This window comes from Colletotrichum abscissum (assembly GCF_030869225.1).
Source record: "Colletotrichum abscissum strain IMI 504890 chromosome Unknown Scaffold_1.1, whole genome shotgun sequence".
Classification (NCBI taxonomy): Eukaryota; Fungi; Ascomycota; class Sordariomycetes; order Glomerellales; family Glomerellaceae; genus Colletotrichum; species Colletotrichum abscissum.
This window is the reverse complement of record NW_026849987.1, coordinates 172,469-189,063: the sequence shown is the minus strand read 5'-3', so window position 1 is coordinate 189,063 and position 16,595 is coordinate 172,469. Positions and strand designations below refer to the sequence as shown.

The window sequence follows — 16,595 nt, the reverse complement described above, 5'->3', positions numbered from 1 at the left end:
CAAAGCATATCTTGGCGTTTCGGGGGAAAGGATGGAAAAAATAGGGCGTTCGAGGGTCAGGTGTCGCGACACGACAAATTCCACAGGTAGCACTAGGGTCAAGGTCTTTATCAACGTTGGCCAAGTATTTTTTGGGTAGCTTGAGGCATAATCAGGAATTGCAAAAGAAGACCGTTCTGTATGGCAATACAAAAAAGGTGGTGTATGTCTTTGTGATAATATTGTTACATGGGTGTTTATACACTCATACACGTCCGTCTAGACCAATCCGAACCCAGATGTCCGACAACACAATGCTCCCCCCGACTTTTACATCTCCTCCCAAGGAGAGGGGCCGCGCTCCAGTCTACATCAGCCAGCCAGGCCTCAACCAGCCATCAGGGCCCTTTTACTCCATGGTGACGGTGGCGCCAAGCTCCTTCATGGCGGCGATGATCTTCTCGGCCTCGTCCTTGGCCACGTTCTCCTTCATCAGCTTCGGCGCGCTCTCGACGAACTTCTTGCTGTCCACCAAGCTCAGACCCAACAGGTTCTTGATCTCCTTGATGACCTTGGGCTTGGAGCCGGCGTCGAAGGCCTGGAGCTTGATGTTGAAGACGCTCTTCTCGGCGGCCGCCGGTGCGGCCTCCTCAGCCTCCTCGACAGCGGCGGGAGCTGCTGCGGGGGCGGCGGCGAAGCCACCGACGGGGAGATCGGGGATGTTGAGCTTGGACTGCGATTGAGAGAGTCAGAATTTGGCCCATGATCTCTTTTTCCCCTGAATGCCTATGACGAGTCGATTGGGGGATAAACTGCGCTCGTCACTGCTTCTTCAACTAACCTTCAAGCTTGAAACAAGGTCTGCGGTCTCGAGGAGAGTAAGGGTGCTAATCTGGTCGACAATGGCGGCGATCTTGGGGTTCGTGGGGGCAGCGGCCTCGGTCGAGTTGTACCTTCGTGCGGTTACGGGAGTTCGGGTCTGGAAGAGGGATGTCGAGGCACGCATCGAGCCGGTGGCACGGAGCTGACGGGCGCAGCTCTGGGCTGCGAATCTGCAAGAGAGGGCCATTGTGTGTAGTTGTCGTGTGAGGATATGAAGAATGCGGGAGGAGACGAGGCCAATTGGCGTTGTTGAGCGGAGCGGATTGTCGTCGAGAATCGAGTTCGGCCTCAAGCAACAGGGAGGTTTCTTAGCTCGGAATATCTTCTGGGCTTGAAGTTTTTCGAGCTCCTGCGAATGAGGTGGTACCAGTCGCGTGAATGGTGCAGAGTCGTCTCCACTTTGATTGGCTCGGGGGCTCTGTAGCGCCGCCTTCCGCTCCGTGGAGTGCCTACACTGCAGGGACCCCTGTCCAACACACTGCGGCGGGCCCCATCAAAGGGAAAAAAAGTTGCCTTTTGGCTGGGGCGCGCTGAGAAAGGGTCCTCTCTCTCTTTGGAGTACAGACCAAAAAAAAAAAGTTGGAGGTACCTGCAAATTGGCCATCCATGAACATCACCGCCGTCGACATATCTCATAATTGAGCCACAACCATGGCTTCCGTAGACGTGTCGACGCAGAGGAGCGCTCTCCTGAACGACGCGACCGTTCTGGAGCATCTACCTACCGAAATACTAGAGGTTATCAGAAATCACACCTCATCACGCCTCCTCGACGCCGTTGCAGAGGCTGCTCTCATTCCCCAACTTACAGACCGAATTTTCATTCACTTTGAGAATGTCTTTCCTGATATCTGCGCTCGTTGGCTCCTCAACCTCGACAACCAAGCCGTCAATGGCAAGAATAGACAAATCCTTGCGTCTGTCGCGAGGATATTACCATTTGCTCCGTATTTATCGGAATTCCTGCAGTATGTCATGAGAGACGACTTGACGAAAACGACACCGGATACCATCCAGACGCTCACCCTCCGATTCCCAAAACTCACCACTTTTTCTCCCACACAAGATTCAGACCTTCTGAAGCTACTATTAGCAGCATGGCGGCTCGTCTGTTTCGATCAAAGGACATACGGCATCCTGGTCTCACCAACACACATGCAAACTCTCTTCTCACATGAGAGCCGCGCCGTCCGGTACTTGGCCATCCGAATTTTCACCCAGCTCCTTCGCGCTGCCGACTCAAAGCTGGAGGCTCTCATCACCGAGTACGTCGGGGCGACGGAGGCCGTCCTCGCGGACTTTGATGGGCGCGAGGTAGACTACGGGTTCCTGAGTCTGTATGAAGATGCGCGGATCAAGCAGGTATCAACCCTGCGCCGGGAGCTCTGCGATGCTTCACAGAGCAATGAAATCCACTCTTTTCCACCGCAATCACTCACTCCCTATGTTGCGTGCTACGGCAAGACAATACTGCCGAGACCGTCTGGACCAGTCGACAAGAATTCGTCCCTTGTGCTGACGTCCACTACCACCAAAAACCTTGAGAGCCTGGCTGGCCTCCTGAAGAAAGCAAGCCCGATCCTCCTTCATGGCCTGCCCGGCTCTGGAAAGACCTCACTGGTTCATGAAGTTGCAAAGGAGTTTGGAAAGCATTCTGAGATGGTGACATTGCACATCAATGAGCAAACAGACGCAAAGATGCTTATTGGGCTCTATTCAACCGACTCAAAACCTGGAACCTTTTCATGGAGAGCTGGTGTGCTGACAACTGCAGTCAGAGAAGGTCGCTGGGTTCTTATCGAAGACCTGGATAGAGCACCCAACGAAGTCATCAGCACACTTCTCCCCCTGATCGAGCGCGGCGAGCTCCTCATCCCGAGCAGAGGTGAGCGTATCAAGGCTGCCAACGGATTCCGTCTCTTTGGCACGGTGAGAAGTTCACGCGGCATGCATGGTCGCGAGACGCTGCCTAATCTCCTGGGCATGCGGTTCTGGCAACTACTCTCGGTGCAGACTCCCACAGAGACTGAGCTACAGGACATCATTGTTGGGTCCCACCCCATCTTACACAAGTTTGCGCCTGGTATTCTCGCTGTATACAAGCGCTTGTCAAAGCCAATGTCCGGCAACGTTCCCCTCTTGTCCAGCCGCGGCATGGCCGACCGTCAAACCAGCTTGCGAGATCTATTGCGGTGGTGCAGACGCCTTGCGGCTACACTACACGAGGCAGGCTGCAAAACTGGCGAGGAACCTGTCACTGACACTATTCGAATGAACATGTTCAAGGAGGCCATTGACTGCTTCGTCGCTGGTATTCCCGACGTCCAGGCCAGGCAGCACTTCATTTTCGGCATCGCTGAGGAGATGCATATGCCGAAGGAGCTAGTCGAGCATCACTTGGGAAGCTACATCCCGGAGCTCGAGCAAAACGATAGCCTTTTCAAGATTGGTCGATCAACACTGCGGAAGCGGAAGGACCGCGTGAACAAGGCCGCCCTAGCCAAGAAGCCCTTTGCCAGTACAACGCACGCAAAAAAGTTGTTGGAGCAGACCGCAGTAGCTGTAAACCTTGGCGAGCCGATCCTCCTTGTTGGTGAGACTGGTATCGGAAAGACGACAGTCGTCCAGCAGCTGGCCGACACGTTGGGTCACAAGCTGGTCGCCATCAACCTCTCGCAGCAGAGCGAAGCCGGAGATCTTCTCGGAGGCTTCAAGCCTGTCAACGTGAGGAGTCTGGCTGTTCCTCTGAAAGAGGAATTCGAGGACCTGTTCTCGGCGACCGGCATCTCGACAACGAAGAACCAGCGCTACCTCGAACAGCTCGGAAAGTCGTTCGCCAAGGGACAGTGGGCGAAGGCGGCCAAGTACTGGCGTGAAGCGCCCAAGATGTTTAGGAAGATCGTCGACGAGCTCGCTCGGCGCGAGAGGGAGCAAAGCCAAGCCCGTGACGAGGCAGGCCAGCCAACGAAGCGCCGCAAGACCGAGTCCAAGCTTCAAAGCCTCATGGAGCTCAGCCCCCGTTGGGACAAGTTCTCCAACAGCCTGGAACAATTCGAGGTTCAATTGTCTGGAGGTTCAACCGCGTTCGCATTCTCATTCGTGGAGGGAAACATCATCAAGGCCGCCCGGAATGGTGACTGGGTGCTCCTCGACGAGATTAATCTGGCATCACCTGACACTTTGGAAGCCATCGCGGACCTACTGACAGGACCCGTTGAGACACCCTCAATTCTCTTGTCCGAAACAGGAGAGATCGAGAGGATCAGAGCACACCCCAACTTCCGCATCTTTGGTGCCATGAACCCGGCGACAGATGTTGGCAAGCGTGATCTTCCTATCGGCATCCGGTCTCGTTTCACTGAGCTCTACGTTGACAGTCCTGATAAGGACGTGAAGGACTTGGTCACCATCGTCAAGACGTACCTGAGGAACAGCAGCATCAAGGATGAACACGCCGCAGATGATATTGCGGCGTTGTACATGAACACCAAGAGACATGCCGAGGAGAAGAGAATCGTGGACGGAGCCAACGAAGTGCCGCATTTCAGTCTTCGTACTCTCACCCGAGTCTTGACATTCGTCAACTACATTGCCCCATTTTACGGTATTCGTCGAGCCTTGTACGAGGGTTTCTCCATGGGATTCCTTACCCTTCTCGACAGGAACTCGGAAAAGATGGTTATGCCGTTAATCGACCTTCACTTGTTTGGCCGAATCTCCAATCCGCAGTCTCTGCTTTCACAACCGCCAAGACAACCAGATGACGGTAAGCAGTACGTACGGTTCCGTAACAAGGCAAAGGACCGTCACTACTGGCTTGCCCAGGGAGAAGAACCAACTCTGGAACGAACCGATTATATCATCACGCCCTATGTTGAACGCAACCTTCTCAACCTCGTGCGAGCGACATCTACGCGGCGATTCCCCATTCTCATCCAAGGTCCGACATCAGCAGGAAAGACGAGTATGATTGAGTATCTTGCCAACTTCACAGGCAACAAGTTTGTGCGCATCAACAATCACGAGCACACGGACCTGCAAGAATACCTGGGAACGTATGTATCGGACTCGTCAGGAAGACTTCGCTTCCAAGAAGGTCTCCTCGTGCAAGCCATGCGACAGGGCCACTGGATCGTTCTGGACGAGCTGAACCTTGCTCCAACCGACGTCCTGGAAGCACTGAACCGTCTGCTCGACGACAACCGAGAGCTCCTGATCCCCGAAACACAGGAAATCGTGCGACCGCACGAGAACTTCATGCTTTTCTCCACACAAAACCCTCCTGGTCTGTACGGTGGCCGCAAGGTGCTTTCGCGTGCGTTCCGTAACCGTTTCTTGGAGCTGCATTTTGACGATATCCCCGAGGACGAGTTGGAGTACATTCTCCAAAACAGAAGCATCAACACTGCACCCTCAGACTGCAAGCGAATCGTCACAGTCTACAAGGAGCTCTCTCGTCTCCGCCAGACGAGTCGCCTGTTTGAGCAAAAAGACAGTTTCGCAACGCTCCGTGACTTGTTCCGATGGGCCCTGCGAAAGGCAGACACGAGAGAGCAAATTGCCATCAACGGATTCATGCTTCTCGCCGAGCGTGTCCGAGTCGAGGAGGAACGGACTGCGGTCAGGGAGGTCATCGAGACCGTGTTCAAGGTCAAGATTGACCCAGACGTCCTATACACTGCCAATTCATCACCAATCTTGACCGCGGTTCTTGGCAAGGCCAACAACCATGGCGTTGTGTGGACTCGCGCCATGCGTCGTCTCTATGTTTTAGTGCATGCTGCAATCCTCAACAATGAGCCAGTCCTTCTCGTGGGTGAGACTGGATGTGGCAAAACCACCGTTTGCCAGATTCTCGGCGATGTACTTGGAAAGGAGTTGCACATCGTCAACGCTCACCAGAACACCGAGACGGGAGATCTCATCGGCTCCCAGAGACCCGTGAGAAATCGCGGTACCATCTCGGAGACACTCAAGAGTGATCTGAGTGCTCTCCTTGGAGCGCTTGGCGAAGACGCGACAGGCCCGCTGAACGTGCTGCTGCAACAGTATCATGGGCTTGCGGCGGATAAGCTGGCCAGGGTCGACGCTGCCACGCAGGAGAAGATTGCATCCCTGGAAGCCAAGAGCAAAGCCCTGTTCGAGTGGTCAGACGGAAGTCTCGTTCACGCCATGAAGGCTGGCCAGTACTTCCTTCTCGACGAGATTTCTCTCGCAGACGACTCGGTCCTGGAGCGTCTGAACTCGGTCCTCGAACCTGGACGCTCTCTCCTCCTGGCAGAGAAGGGTATCGACAACTCATTCGTCACCGCGACAGACGGTTTCCAGTTCTTCGCCACCATGAACCCCGGAGGTGATTTCGGCAAGAAAGAACTGTCGCCGGCGCTGAGGAACCGTTTTACCGAGATCTGGGTCCCTGCCATGTCCGAGATGGACGACATGCTTGACATTGTCGTTTCCAAGCTGGACCCGTCCTTCCAGGCTTTCGGGAAGCCTGTGGTACAATTTGCTCATTGGTTTGGCCAGACTTTCAGATCATCGTCCTCTACCGCCTTTTCTATCCGTGACATCCTCATCTGGGTTAACTTCATCAACCTATGCGGCCCTGCCGCACCTCAATTTGCGATCGTCCACGGCGCAGCGACCGTCTTCATTGACAGCTTGGGTGCTAACCCCTCGGCATTACTGGCGATGGACCCCAAGGCGCTCGACTCACAAAGGCAGAAATGTCTTGACAAGCTTAGTGAACTTCTTGGGTACGATACCACAGCGGTCTACCGCGCTCAGCCCGAGGTCGTCTTGACCGACGACAGACTGTCCATCGGCGATTTCGGTTTGCCCCGGGAAGCAGGCCGTTCCACAGACCCCAGCTTTGCGTTCAACGCCCCAACCACGAGACTTAACGCCATGCGAGTTATGCGTTCCCTCCAAATGCGAAAGCCCATTCTGCTCGAAGGTAGCCCTGGTGTTGGCAAGACGACCCTTGTGGCTGCACTGGCTCGTGTTTGCGGCCGTCCTCTGACTCGTATCAACTTGTCAGACCAGACCGATCTGATGGATCTCTTTGGTACGGATATGCCTGTCGAGGGCGCTGAAGCTGGCAACTTTGCTTGGCGCGATGCTCCTTTCCTCCAGGCTATGCAGAACGGCGAATGGGTCTTGCTGGACGAGATGAACTTGGCCTCTCAGTCTGTTCTAGAAGGTCTTAATGCCTGTCTCGACCATCGTGGCGAGGTATACATCTCAGAACTTGACCAGGTTTTCAGGAGGCATCCTAACTTCAGGTTGTTCGCTGCACAGAACCCTCATCACCAGGGAGGTGGTAGAAAGGGTCTTCCCAGCTCCTTTGTGAACAGATTCATCGTCGTTTACGCCGACACCTTCACAGCGGAAGACCTCCTGCTTATTGCTCAACACAACTTCCCGACTATCCCAACTGATGTCGTAAGCGGAGTCATTCAGTTCATTTCTCGCTTGGATCACCAAGTCGCAATCGAAAAGGCATTTGGTGCACACGGCAGCCCTTGGGAGTTCAACTTGAGAGATATTCTGAGATGGCTGCACCTCGTTGCCACCAAGGACCCCCTTCTGGCCACTGGCAAGCCAGATGACTTCCTTGACCTCATTATCCGCCAACGCTTCCGATCCTCCATGGATCGTGATGAGGTCAACAAGCTCTTTGCCGAGGTCTTTGCTAGAGAGCCGGAAGGCCACAGTCTTTACCACGATACCAATGCCGCCTTCTCTCAAGTCGGAAATGCACTCCTGCCCAGAAACCAAACTTCTCAACCGCTGGAACTGCCAGGCATCGATATCGTTCCGCGCCTGCCTGAGATCGAGTCCTTGATGATCTGCATCAAACAAGACATCCCATGCATCCTCAGTGGACCCTCGGGTAGCGGAAAGTCGGTGCTTCTCGAGCACGTCGCTGCTCTCGTCGGCAAGCCCCTTGTTGTATTCCCTCTGAATGCAGATATCGATACAATGGACTTGGTCGGTGGCTTTGAGCAGTCAGACCCTCTTCGCGAAGTCAACGCCACTTTGCGCGAGCTTTACGAGGGCCTGCAGACCACAGTCCTGACCAGAGTGCCAAGTCAAGTTCCGTCGTCAGCGCTGGCTCTGCTGTACCTTTTGGAGACCTACCGTGGAGACACCGATGACCTGCCTGCCATCAGGAGTGCAGTCGAACAACTGCTTGCGGAAGTGTCGAGTGAGTCGGATATTGGAGCCCTCCTTTACACGGCTCATTCGGTCTTGCGGAATTCGTTGACTGTCAGCAACCCCCGTTTCGAGTGGCTCGATGGTGTCATTGTCAAGGCTTTGGAGACTGGACAGTGGCTGGTGCTTGACAATGCCAACCTGTGCAACGCCTCCGTTCTGGACAGACTCAACTCGCTTCTTGAGCCCAACGGATTCTTGAGTATCAACGAGCATTGCGGGCCCAACGGCGAGCCTCGCATCATCAGACCGCACCCAGAGTTCCGTATCTTCCTCACCGTCGATCCCCGGTATGGAGAGCTTTCGAGAGCCATGAGAAACAGAGCCGTTGAGATCCATCTCAGCGAGAGGAAGACGCAAACCGTCAACAGCTCTGGATCCCAGGTTCACGTGGAAAGCAACCTGCAACGATTCTCTTCCTCAAAGGACATCTCCTTCTCGGCCTTGAATGCGAACGAATCCTCCGATGTCAGCCATGCCACGTTCGGAAACCTGTCGCTAAGAGACACAGCCCTCATGAAGAGATTCTCTCACTCTCTGCGCCGTGGCCTGGCTGATCCTAGCTGGCCCGGACTCGACAAGTACGAAGGTTCCCTTAATGAGCAACTCGGGTTCCTCGATGCTGCCGATACAGCTAGCCTCCGCAGCGCAATTTCCCAACTCTATGCCAAACTGCCTGGGTCCGACTCGGGTCTCAGAGAAGCCCAGCCTCTTAACCCTCTTCACAACGCTTCCATGGTGAGAGTCTTGGGTCGCAGCAACGACGAATTGCCTTTCTGGCTGTCTGTCTGCTACGAGTTCCTCTTGGAGGTCCAACGTTGCCAGTCTGCCATTTCTGCACAAGCCACCAAGGCCAAGGCGGTGAAGCTCGCTTCTCTGAACCGACTTCAACGATCCATCGTCTCGGATCGCATCGCAGCAGTAGCCAAGGATTCCACGGTTAGGGTATCAAAGTTCCTGTCAAGAACTCTCCAGGTCATCAAGACCTTCATCCAGTCCAACCTCGCGACAGCCCAAGGCTGGAAGGAACGTGCCCAGGTTATCCGGAACATGCTGGACTTCTGGTGGCGAACCCTCCACCTGACAACTGGGGACCTGTTTGAGGAGGCACGCTTCCAGGCTCACTTGGTCCATGGTGTTGAGGCCGTGCAGAAGCTTCTTTCATCAGAAACACATTCCATCAACAAGCAGCTTGCCGATCGCTATCTTCAGACCGTGGAAGAAGACTTCACCACTGGCTTCCGCCTGACCACTGGCTTGAGCATGGAGATCATGTGGAAGCGAATTAAGCCGCTCCCCATCATGAGCGAAGAGATCCTCAAGAGAAGTCAAGAGGTTGAGCGTCTGGGTATTCGACTTGACGAGCTCAAATGGAAGGTCAAGGCATCCGTCTTTGACCTCGCTAGAGCCATGTCAACCCTCGTCAAGGCGGATCAGATTGTGCGAGGCACTGATCTCGACGCCACCGAGCTCATCCAGGACCTGTCCAAGGAGATTGAACTTTTGGAATCCAAGGTGGGCTCCGAGACAAGCGAAGTGAAACCGTTCTTCGCAGCAGAGTTCGAGACCCTCCGCCAGGCTTCCCTCTTGAAATCTCATGCCGGCCAATACCTGGAAGCTGTGCCCTATGGCGCCAACGACGCTGAACTTACGGTCTTGTCGAACCAGAATACCATCGACCAGATCCGCCTAGGCAGCTTCCAGTCTAGAGAAGCGCATTCGCTTACGGTTGGCCAGCTTGCGTCCCAAGACCCGGGCACTCATGTGTGGAATGGCAGACTCGCAACGTCGCTCTTGTCAAGACTCAACTCGATTCAATCAACTAGTCTGCGTTCCCTGGGTCTCCTGGAGACCGAGCTCCCTGCCTTGGGCCGGTCCGTGGCCGCCTTGGCTCCGGTGCTGCAGAAGAATCAAATCGTTGCCCTCAACAGAGTCATAAAGTCACTTATCGCAGATATCTTCAGCCTGTATAGCGATGAAGGAGACGTCCACAGTGAGACGCTATACAACAGAATCAACCAAATGTTCGAGGACAACAAACAAGATGACACTTTGGGCACTGTGGGAAAAGTCCTGGGTCTTGGGTTTGGGAAAGCGCTTCAGTGCAGCGAATGGCCACAGCATCTGCCGCGACTTGTCGAGGATCACTTCAGTACTGCGATGCTTTACGTCGTAGCATCTGACAGGCTGTTTGAAAACCCCGATGAGACCGAGACTGTTGAGGCCTCCATGATGCCCGGGTTTACTGCCATGGCATGGTCCGAATTTGCCAACGGCGCCATCAGGCTCTACGTGCCCGACAAATCTTTCGACCCGCAACTCCGACCGCAGTTCGAAAAGGACGTCCATGATGAGTTGACCAACCAGCTGCAGCATAAGCTCTCATCGTTGTTGGACTTTGAAACCCAGTTCACTGGACAGCAGACCTCTCTTCGCATCCAGCTTGCGCAAGAGGAAGTGACCGCACTGGGACCTGCGCCAGCACCGGCGCAGCTGCTGTACCGACCGGTTCGATCAGAACTCAACTATGTTCAGACAGACTTCAACAACATCCTAAAAATGGTCAGAGACCAAGATCTCTACAACACCCACACCAAACTCGTCTACTTGCCACCTGGCCGTGATCCAGCGCCGGAGATTGGTCTCCTTAAGCAGAATCTAGCTCTGATGATCGACCGCCTTGCCAATCGATTCCATGCCTACCAAGATATGACTCGTCCTCTCGTCAATCTTCTCGGCTGTATCCAGGTTGGTCTTTCGTTGAGTACAGGACTTACCACCTTGAGAGAGCAAAATGGATCTTTGAACCCGGAGGAAAACCTCATGTACCTCACACCTTTCACTGGCGGCCTGCCGTACCACCACGGGCTCAAAAAGATGCCGAACAAGAGCTTGGAGTTTCTCGACTACATTGGTCTGATCGTGTCAGTCGAGGGCTTGTCCAAGTTGAGCGGTGGTATCCGCGAAGCGCTCTTTGAATGCATTCACAGGTTCTACCAAGAATGGGCCAAAAAACTCGAAGAAGATCGTAAAGCCGAGGAGGCCAGAACAAACCTTTACCGACACAAGGGAAGCTGGGAGGACGAGGAGGAGGTTGACGAGGAAGAGTTCAATGAGCTCTTCCCCACGTATGATCAGGAAGAAGAAGAGAAGCCCGCCATTGGCCACCAGAAGGTTCGCGATGTGTCAGTCCGTCTGGCAGAATCTCATCGCAAGGTCTTCCTGGAGCAACTCACCCCTTCCGAAGCATTGACGAACGTCTGCAAGAAGGTTGGGAACAGCGTTGCGGCGGATAACAAGGACAAGTACGCTGTCCTGCCGAACATGACGCGTCGTCTCCTTCCCCTGACTCTCTGGTCCATTGACGAGCAAATGACTACGCTCACCGCGAACGGGGTGAGCGCTACGTACAACTTTTACACTCACGCCAACCTGCCCGAGGTTCGTCGCCTGATTGCGCTCGTCGACAAGGTAGAGGCCCGCTTCCGGGATCTCCAACAAGTAGACGAGATCGGTCACATGCAGCCTTTGGCAGATGTGCGTGCAGCTTGCGACCAGCTCCTCCAGCTTACCCACTCGGAGCCCCTGGCAAAGATCCTCCCCAAGCTGGAGCACCTGCACGGCATCGTCTACGAGTGGCAGCACGGGGGCTACGCTCCCGCCATCTACGGAGCCCCTGCTCTCTACACATCGCTCACGGATACCATCATCAGCTGGAGACGCCTGGAGCTCTCGACGTGGGCGAAGCTCTTCGATATGGAAGCCCAGAAGTGCACGGAAGACGCCGACTCGTGGTTCTTTGTCGCCTACCAGGTCCTTATTGCCACGCCTCTATCTCTCGTCGACTCTCCCGAGCTCAAGGACTACGCGGTCAATCTCGTCAGAGAGCTCGAGACGTACTTCTTGACTGCAATCATTGGACAGTTCTCTGCCCGCCTTAGACTCCTGAGACAGCTGCAAAAGCACCTCGAGCTGCTCACAGTCGACTACCCTTCCTTGGCAGTGGTCTCTGACGCGGCCATCAACTTCATTGGTTTCTACTCCCGCTTTGAGAAGATCGTTCACCAAACGATTGTAAAGGGACGGGCGCCGTTTGAAAAGACTATGAAGGAGGTCGTACTGTTAGCCAGCTGGAAGGACACGAACATCAACGCTCTGCGTGAGAGCGCACGCAAGTCTCACTTGAAGCTCTTCCGTCTTGTTCGCAAATTCCGCACCCTTCTCGGACAGCCGATGAAGCCTATATTGGACCAAGGCATCCCCGACGAGGATGTCCCCATTCCCCAGGACGCAGTGGCCGCGGATGCGATTGACATCAACGTCGATCCCGCAGCCATCAAGACCTGCGATCAAGGCTTGCCAGGCTGGCTCGCTCAACACAAGCGTCTCTCGAACGCCTCAAAGACGCTGTCCATCATGGCCAACGTTTCTGTCCAGGCGAACCAGAGCCCCCTCGACGCCACCCAGGAGATCATCTCGTACGTCAAGGAGCTCAACACATCCATCGCCGAGCTGCGAAAGGAGACACCTAGCACCTTGACCGATGAGACCAAGGACCAGGTCAAGCACCTCAAGACGCGCAAGCGCAACCTCTTTGCCGACGTGCTTAAGATGATGAGGCAGATGGGCTTCCGATACAACCTCGGAACCGACGAGCTGGCCCGACAAGAGTCTGCTGCCATTGTGCTGGCTGGCTCGCCCGCCTCCGCTGTGCGGGAGGGCAGCACCGACGACGCCGCCGAGTACTACTTCCACAAAGTTGTCGATATTGCGTCCAAGGTCAGAGCCTCGATCCACGAATACTCGGGCGATCTCACCGGTGCCGAGATGCAACGAAGCACCGGTTTTATGGAGGGTATGATGGCCGTCTTACTGGGCCAACACAGCTCTCTGTCTTCTGCTCGTAGTGCAGTTGCCTCACTCGACCGCGCCATTGTCACCGTTGAAAGCTTGAAGGGCACAACTATCAGGCATGATATCGACCGCACGCCCGCAGGCCTCTCGACGAGCTGGATGAAGCCAATCCTGGACTTTGCTATCAAGATTGTGGACATTCACGGAAGGTTGGCATCGGTCGACAACCAGCCCATTTCCAACACCTTGCGCACTGCGCTGCAGGAGTTCGAGACCCTGTCGGAGAGCTGGTCTACGTCTGCTTCAAAGCACGGCAAGTTCAGCAACGAATCGCACACCGATATGCAAACAAGATACAATTCTGTGGCGAAGACCATGTATGACGAGCTTTCCACTAGTCGCCGCGATCTTGACTTCATCTTGGAGCAGGTCAAAGGATGGATTTACGTTCCAAATGGCCATGCTCGCCAATTGCCGGCCCTCGATGCCACCGCACAGAAGTTCAAGCATGCAATTTCCAGTCTGTGTGATGCCGTCCTGGTCGCGGTTCAAGGATACAAGAAGGCCATGGCTGATCTGCCTAGCTCGTCCGACGATGCAGGCTGGCTGGCAAAGACATCCACCGTCCGCAGCTCCGGACTGAGTGCACTCCACATCAACGCAATCGTAGCCAAGGTCGAGGATTGCTTTTCCGCCTTGGAGGTTGTCGACTTGGACAAGGACCAGATGGGTGCAGTCGCCTCGTCACTCTTCTCCATTGTACTCCCGATTCTCCAGCAGTACGCCCTCACCTGTCACCAGAGCCTGTCTCAGCTTCAGAGCCTGCAAGCGGCGACCGGATACATGACATTCAACCTGGCGCAGACGTTTACTCAGCTTGCCGCCAAGGGCTTCTGCTCCCCTCAAGAAAAGTCAGACGAGCAATCTGGGGACTCTGGAAAGATGGAGTCCGGTACGGGTCTTGGAGATGGAGACGGTGCAGAGGACATTAGTAAAGACATTCAACCTGATGAGGACCTCACCGAACTCGCTCAAGAACCCAACAAGGAGAAGGATGGAGAGATGGAGGACGAAAAGGATGCAGTCGACATGGCGGATGAGGAGATGGAAGGAGAAATGGGCAGTGTCAATGGAGATGATGAGGAAGACAAGTCCGACGGAGAAGGCGAAGATGGTGAAAAGGATGAGATGGAGGAAGAGGTGGGCGATGTCGATGACTTTGACCCCACTGCCGTCGACGAAAAGATGTGGGATGGAGACAATGAAGAAGAAGCAGAGAAAGACCAGCAGGGCGAGAAGGCCAAGGGTCAGAAGAAGGATGAGCAGATGGCCGCCGATGCCGACGCCAATGCTGATGAGAATGACGCCGAGGATGACAACAAGATGGATCAGGATGATGACGAGGAGGCGGAGGACGAAGAGCCTGGCCCGGAGCAAGAGGATGCCAAGTTCGAAGACGACCAAGTCAAGCAAGACCAGAACGTCGAAGAGAACGATGCTCTTGAGATGCCTGAGGAGATGGACTTTGATTTTGAGGAGGAAGGCGAAGATGCCGGGTCCGAGGAGGATGAGCTTGACAAGTTGTCCGACGTTGAAAAGGAAGATGCCAAGGAGCAGCATGAATCCGACATTGAGGATGGAGAAGAGGACACCCAGCGACCCGATGAGAAGGGCCCTGAAGAGGAAGATGAGGACGGCAAGGAGGAGGAAGCGCCCGAGGAAGACCTCGCGGGCGAACCTGAGCTCGACATGGAGCCCAAGGCGGAGGAAGAGGAAGAAGAGACTGCCGGGCAAGAGCAACCCGATGCCCTCGCGGAGCCGCCCAAGGACAATGCCAACGCTGACGCCAACGCTGCGCCGAGCGACGTCAAGGGCGGCGGCCAGGACCAAGACGTCGACCAGATGGACGTCGAAAACGACTTCAACAACAACGCCGCCCAGCGCGACGACGGCGACGCGGGTGAAGGTTCCGCAGAGCAGCAGACGAGTGCCGGAAAGAAGGGCCAGCTCTCCCGGTCCGACGACCAGGCGCAGCCGACCGATCAGGACCAGGACAACTCGGCCGAGGAGAAGAGCCGCCAGGATCCCTTCAAGAAGCTCGGCGACGCCCTGGAGCGCTGGCATCGCCAACAGAACGACATCAAGGACCCCGAGAAGCAGGATGGCAAAGAGGACGGTGAGAAGAAGCAGCCGCAGGATACCAGCGCGGACCTCGGCGCCCGCGAGTTCCAGCACCTCGAGGATGACGAGACCGCTGTCGATGCGCAGGCCATGGGCTCCGCATCTGAGGACCAGGTGCAGCCGATCGATGAGGCCATGGCCATTGACGAGGAGAAGGAGGACCCGCAGAGCCGCGTGATGCCCGAGGACCAGGACGTGGATATGGAGCAGGACACCACAGACAAGATGGATACCGAGGCGGATGAGGCCCCCGAGGCACAGGATAAAGACGGTGGCGCCGACAAGGACGACGGCCGTTCGGGCGTTAAAACGCGACAGGGCAACTTTGACCGCGAGCCGTCGCCCGAGGAAGACGAGGTCCCCAGAGACGGTGACCAGGAGGAGGAGCAAGCCATCGAAGAGACGTCGACGCAGCTCTCGACGACGCACATCAGCGAGGACGACAACACCCTACCCCTCGGCGACTTCTCCGAAGCCCTCCAGTCCTGGACGACCTTCCAGACCAAAACCCACCCGCTCTCCCTCTCCCTCACCTCCCAGCTCCGCCTCATCCTCACCCCGTCCCAATCCACCAAGCTCTCGGGCTCCTACCGCACCGGCAAACGCCTCAACATCAAAAAGATCATCCCCTACATCGCCTCCTCCTACAAGCGCGACAAGATCTGGATGCGCCGCGCCGTGCCCACAAAACGCTCCTACCAGATCCTCCTCGCCGTCGACGACTCCCGCAGCATGGGCGAGTCGTCCTCTGGCAACCTCGCCCTCGAGTCCCTCGTCATGGTCTCCCGCGCCCTGACGATGCTCGAGGTCGGCCAAGTCGGCGTCCTCGGCTTCGGCGCAGACACGTTCTTGGCGCACGATTTCGCCTCCCCCTTTGCCTCCCACGACGCCGGCGCAAAAGTCCTGCAGCACTTCCACTTCAAGCAGGACCGCACCGACATCGCCCTACTAGTCCGCCGCACAATCGACCACTTCCGCGCCGCGCGCCTGCAGAACCCGTCGCGCGGCGGCGGCACAGAGGACCTCTGGCAGCTGGCGCTCATCCTGTCCGACGGCCTGACGCCATCGAACCAGCACGAGCCCATCCGCCGCCTGCTCCGCGAGGCCATGGAGGAGCGCATCATGGTCGTCTTCATCGTCATGGACGACACGGGCAACAAGAAGGGCGACAGCGTGTTGGATCTCAAGGAGGCGAAATTCGTAAAGGACGAGCACGGCGTGAGCCGCGTCGTGATTGAGAGGTATCTCGATACCTTCCCCTTCCAGTACTACTTGATTGTGCACAACCTTGAGGACCTGCCCGGCGCGTTGGCTGGGTTGTTGAGGACCTGGTTTGCCGAGGTCAACTCGTAAAGGGAAACATGGAAAAGAAAAAAAAATGGGGAAATCAGGAAGAGAAAAGTTGTACGTGTTTTAGGTGATTTCGTGGTAACATGGAGTTTGGGACAGGATTCATCATTGTCACTGTTGTTATTTACGAG

At 55.6% G+C, this 16,595-nt stretch overlaps 2 protein-coding genes across 2 annotated transcripts; one reads left to right on the top strand and one right to left on the bottom strand.

The window, feature by feature from the left end:
* Window positions 1-309: 309 nt before the first annotated feature.
* On the bottom strand, window positions 310-1,048 carry CABS01_00050 (uncharacterized protein; the record flags this gene model as incomplete). The annotated part of the gene is made up of 3 exons (XM_060533434.1): window positions 310-346; window positions 393-712; window positions 821-1,048. The coding sequence occupies 3 exons, from the start codon at window positions 1,046-1,048 to the stop codon at window positions 310-312; spliced, it is 585 nt and encodes a 194-aa protein (XP_060405948.1).
* Window positions 1,049-1,512: 464 nt separating this feature from the next.
* On the top strand, window positions 1,513-16,467 carry CABS01_00049 (ATPase; the record flags this gene model as incomplete). The annotated part of the gene is made up of 1 exon (XM_060533433.1): window positions 1,513-16,467. The coding sequence occupies one exon, from the start codon at window positions 1,513-1,515 to the stop codon at window positions 16,465-16,467; it is 14,955 nt and encodes a 4,984-aa protein (XP_060405947.1).
* Window positions 16,468-16,595: the final 128 nt, after the last annotated feature.